The sequence below is a fragment of the Danio rerio genome, chromosome 1, assembly GCF_049306965.1.
Source record: "Danio rerio strain Tuebingen ecotype United States chromosome 1, GRCz12tu, whole genome shotgun sequence".
NCBI lineage: Eukaryota > Metazoa > Chordata > Actinopteri > Cypriniformes > Danionidae > Danio > Danio rerio.
The window spans coordinates 57,382,501-57,388,182 of record NC_133176.1 but is presented as its reverse complement, the minus strand read 5'-3'; the positions used below and the strand labels follow the sequence as shown (position 1 = coordinate 57,388,182).

Sequence of the window (5,682 nt, the reverse complement as noted above, 5' to 3'; positions counted from 1 at the left end):
GTTAAAAGAGCAACAATAATAACTGGACTTGTAGTTGCTCATTTGAAAAAGTGGCAGAAGGTGGATTTTTTTTATGATGAATCATCTGTTGATCTGCATCCCAATCACAAATACTGCAGAAGACCTACTGGAACCCGCAAGGAGCCAAGATTCTCAGAGAAATCAGTCAAGTTTGGTGAAGGAAAAATCATGGTTTGGGGTTACATTCAGTATGGGCAACTTCAACAGCCTGAGGTATCAAGACATTTGTGCTGCCCTCTGCAGATCTCTAGCACGCCCCATACTGAATCTTAACCCCAAACCATGATTTTTCCTTCACCAAACTTGACTGATTACTCTGAGAATCTTGGCTCCATGCTGGTTCCAGTAGGTCTTCTGCAGTATTTGTGATGATTCATCAGAAAAATCCACCTTCAGCCACTTTTCCAAATGATCAACTAGAAGTCAAGTTATTATTTGTTGCTCTTAAATTAGGATTGACGACAAGACTAGTGTAGTATAACAAATCTGTACGCTAAATATTTTAATTTATTATATCTGTTAAAGCTTGGTTGATAAGCTGATAATCCGCCACAGTAAAAGCTTCAACAATTAATCTCAACAAGGACAAAAAGTCTGGTATCGCTTTAAACATTTCATTGATTCACTTCATTTTAAATAAAGGTAAGTGATTGAAAACAATTCATAAGGGCTGAATTTAAACAAATTAAATGTAGGAATGTTCAACTTAATTTCTTTGTTTAAATTCAGCGCATATAAATCGTTTGCAACCACTTACCTGAAAAAAAACTGAGTAAATCCAATGATTCATTTCTTTACAGTGTAATACCATAGTAAAAACCGTCCACACACACACACACACACAGGCGTGGCTGCTTTCACCCAAAACCAGTTCTGCACCTAATGGGCGGGTCATCAACCTGACAAGCCTGTCCTGTTGGCCGGTGTATGTGAGTTTACATCTCTCACACTCACTCTCACACACAGTCTGTCATCCAGAGGCTCGTCTCAGTGTGTTTTAATTCTCGAGTTGTAGATTTGAAGATGCCCTACAGCGTGACTCTGCCGGGCAGCTCAGGACAGACGGCTGTAGTGGAGAGCACACAGGCTGATGGCAAGACATACGAGCAGCTGCGGAGGGAATGTTTGGAGAAGGGGAAGCTGTTCGAGGATCCAGACTTCCCTGCGGTGGACGGCTCGCTCTTCTACAGCCAGAGGGTCCCGGTTAACTTTGAATGGAAGCGGCCCGGGGTGAGTGATGATGTTCAGGAAGCCTGTGCAAACAGTACAGTATGTGCAAGAAAAGTTTCCCACTTGGAGTTTCTGTCTTGTTTGTAGTCCAAATATCTAAAAATAGGCCTGTGAAAAGTCTAGTTGTGTTTTCAGAAATGATGAGAATTTCATTGAAACATGCAAAATAATCTGCTAATGTGGTGAGCAGAGTAAACAAATTTTAAACAAGATTATTTTTCTTACCCCATGGGGGATTATTTAGGTTTTTTCAAGGGAAAACGCCCTATGATTTTGGCATTTTTCTGCTTTTTTTTACTTGTCTAGAAAATGCTTTTTGATTTAAGGGAAGTTTTACAAACTAATTTAATAATAATAATAATAATTCCTTACATTTATATAGCGCTTTTCTGGGCACTCAAAGCGCTTCACACACAATAGGGGAATCTCCTCATCCACCACCAGTGTGCAGCATCCACCTGGATGACGTGACGGCAGCCATTTTGTGCCAGACCGCACACCACACACCAGCTGATTGGTGGAGAGGAGTCAGCGATGAAGCCAATTGGAATATGGGGAGGGTTAGGAGGCCATGATGGACAAAGGCCAGTGGGCAGATTTGGCCAGGATGCCAGGGTTAAACCCCTACTCTTTTCGAAGGACATCCTGGGATTTTTAACGACCACAGAGAGTCGGGACCTCGGTTTAACGTCTCATCCGAAAGACGGATGAAAAACTTGACGCATTTAATCTAATCTAATTTAGATAGAGGCATGTGATATGATTGATCACGGCTGGTCTCTCATCCGTAATCAGCGATAATCCAATCAGATTGATTCAAGCCTACAATAAACAGACCGATTTCACCCTACTGAAACTGCGGTCACACTTGACTTTTCTCCCCATCGACTTCCATTCATATGCATGCAAATGCATCAGACTGGAATCGCAGGGCCGTCAAGTTCATGCGTCAAGTTTCGCCGGTTGCCGCGGTGCAAAGTTCAAACTTGGTGAACTTTGGCCTGCAAAATCGCCTCACTTGACTGCGTGAGACCAATCAAGGATCAAAACATGACCTCTCTGGACAGAAACCTGGAGCAATCGCTCGCTTTTTTTAATGTCTAATCATCTTGTTTAATCCCGCCCCTTTTTGCAGTGCCGTACGACAGAATTTCGCGCACACAAACTCTAGTGTGACCGCAGTTTGATTTATCTTCATTTTAGAAGAATCCCCCTGTTCGCCCCATCTCCTCCCTTTCCTCTTTTACCAGGGGGAGCTCTCGAGACCTACCTGACCTCCGCCCCCCTTACATGCTCATTGACTTTTTGGGCTCAATTATCTCAGAGCTCAGGGTTCCCACCCTGTAGAGCATGCTAAACCAGCTAAAAGCATCAAGTAATATCTAAGTGTGAAATCTTGGAGCATATTTAGATACCTGAGCTAGAAAGGAGACATAAAAATTCCAAGAAAAACATCAGAATTTTGCCAAAACCCATGTGAAAAAAAGCAATCTATAGTCATTTATGGTAAATACTAACGCATTTGAACCATTCCACAGCAATGTGTATTATATATTGTAGTGTTTAACACACTTAATGCATGCTGCATCATATTGTAGTATCATCATACTGTAGTACAGTGTTTCTCAACCACCTTCCTGGAGGACCACCAGCACTGCATGTTTCTGATGTCTCCTTTGTCTGTCGCACCCATTACAGGTCTTTCAGTCTCTGCTAATGAGCTGATGATCTGAATCGGGTGTGTTTGTTTAAGGAGACACGGGAAATGTGCAGAGCTGGTGGTCCTCTAGTATCATGGTTGAGAAACACTGCTGTAGTATCATCATTCTGTAGTATCAAGTGATAAACTGTAATACTGTAACACACTTTAGTTTTTACTGCAGTAAGCTGTGGTGCATTGTAGTATAATTTACTCTGTAGTTTTAGAAAACTTCAGTGTTGGCAAAGTAAATTACTAAACACTCAAAAATACTCATGTTGTTCGTTCAAACTAATTTGAAATGAGTTCATTCATTCATTCATTTATTCATTTTCCTTTGGCTTAGTCTCTTATTAATCAGGGATCACCACAGCCCAATGAACCGCCAACTATTTCAGCATATGTTTTACACAGTAGATGCCCTTCCTGCTGCAACCCAGTACCGGGAAACACCCATACACTCACATTTACATACACACACACTTACTATGGCCAATTTGGTTTATCCTATTCCCTATAGCGCATGTGTTTGGACTGTGGGGTAAACCGGAGCACCAAAAGGAAACCCACGCCAACACAGGGAGAGCATGCAAACTCCACAGAAATGCCAACTGACCCAGCAGGGACTTGAACCAGCAACCTTGGTGTGAGACAACAGTGCTAACCACTGAGCCACAGAGAATACAAGTCGATTTGAAAAAAACAAAAACGTCTTAAGACAAAAAGGAGATGCGAATGAATCAAATAAAAAGAGGAGCAAAGGCATGCCAGGGGTCCGTTTAGGAAACTGAGGGCAGGGGCGTCGTCTGCTATTTTGGGCCCTATGCACTAAATGTTTAAAGGGATCAGGGAGGGGTGGAAGTTTCAGGGGAGCAGGGAGCAATCATCAATAGTGTGATCGTCGAAAGTAAAGATTTTGTAGGGCGTGGGAGAGGGACAGGGGACCAAGGAGCCAATGTGTGAACTTGGCGGGATAAGTGGGAAGGAAAAGGGGGCGGGGGGGTTTGCATGCAAAAATGTAACAACAAATTATCAAGATACTACATATTCTTATGTTGCTTTAATAAGTTGATCAGGTCTTAACTACATTAAGTTATACAAAGTTTGACTTCATATTTTCAGTCAGCTTGATTGATGTGAGTTGAAGTGACTAGAACAGTTAATTTGATTCAACTCAAAAAGCAGCAAGAGGTTTTTACAGTGCATGATCTGTGTTTGAACCTGTTCCCAGAGCAGTGTTTTCATGCTGTTTAACTCCAGCCCTAATTAAACACAGCTGAACCTGCTGATCAAGCTCTGTAGACTGAACTGATGAGTCCAGACCAGTGTGCTGGAAGATCAACTGCACATCATTGAACACCTCTGCTTTACATGCACTTCAGCGTTTAAAAACTGTGAATTTGGATAGTTAATTGGCAGAAACATGAAGTAATAATAATAATATTAATAATAATAATAATTCCTTAAATTTTATAGCGCTTTTCTGGACACTTTCAAGCGCTTTACACACCACCTCACCACCAGACCACACACCAGCTGATTGGTGGAGAGAAGTAATGAAGCCAGTTGTAATATGGGGATGGTTAGGAGGCCATGATGGACAGAGGCCAGTGGGCAAATTTGGCCAGGATGCCTCTTTTTTTTGAAGGACATCCTGGGATTTTTAACAACCACAAAGAGTCTAACGTCTCCTGAGCATCAACATACTGGGGCATTAGGACCCACACAGACCGCAGGTTGAGCGCCCCCTGCTGGCCTCACTAACACCAGTTCCAACAGCAAACTAGCTTTCCCATGTGGTCTCCCACCTAGGTACTGACCGGGCGGAGCCCTGCTTGGGTTTAGTGCATGTGAGAGTTGCAGAGAGCCTAAATTATAAATTATCTTATAAATGATGGCGATTTGTGTAGTGTAAAAATGTAGTGTTTTAGATGGGCTGAATCATTTACATCTTTATGATGTTCTTCTAGTTAATATAAATTTCCCAGTTTTTCCTAAAAAATACAGGCCAAAACAACATGTGTCAATGGTAAGATACACTGCAAAAATATCTGTTAATTAGCAGTATTTGTATTTACTGATTCACAAGTGTTTTTCTCTTTTATTGCTGTGAGTTACATTATGGGATGTCTGCTCTGTGGACTTTTGATGTTGAAAATTCAACTTTCACATTAACAAAGTGACTTTTATTATGACATTTTGAGATAATATAATGTATAAGAGATGATATATGGAGAGGTAAGTCTGTAATATAACAGAAAATGTACTGGCAGGTCATTACAAGGTTTTTGAAGTGTAATATACAACACCAACACCATTTATATACTATAAATGTCAATAAAAGTAACTTTTTCTACATTTTTTAAGGTTAAAAGTTGCAGAAAGAAAGATCAAGCTCCCATAATGCAGTTCAAAAGCATAAATAAATGCAAAACTGATAATGTATAGATAATTTTTACAGTGTATAAACAAAACGAACACAATTATCAGGGTTTCCTCATGTCTCATCAAGTCTAATTTAAGACTTTTAAAGACCATTATGAATTAAGTTTCTCACACAAGGCTAAACACTAAGGATTTTTCTAATGGCCCAGTTAATACAATAAAACCAATAAAAACTAAAAGTTAGTGTAGGGAAGATAATTAAACCATATTGGTAAATAGAGTTAATAAATAAACTATTGTAAACTTTTATTAAGGTGGACTGTTTGTGACTGGATAGGTGTCAGCCA

General features: G+C 40.5%; 1 protein-coding gene across 1 annotated transcript in view; it reads left to right on the top strand.

Moving 5' to 3' along the window:
- The first annotated feature begins 995 nt into the window (after positions 1-995).
- Positions 996-5,682, top strand: part of capn9 (calpain 9) — a 26,006-nt gene continuing 21,319 nt past the window's right edge. The window contains 1 exon segment of the mRNA NM_001003501.1: positions 996-1,251. Within this exon segment, the coding sequence (NP_001003501.1) occupies positions 1,045-1,251 (207 nt within the window). The 5' untranslated portion in view covers positions 996-1,044.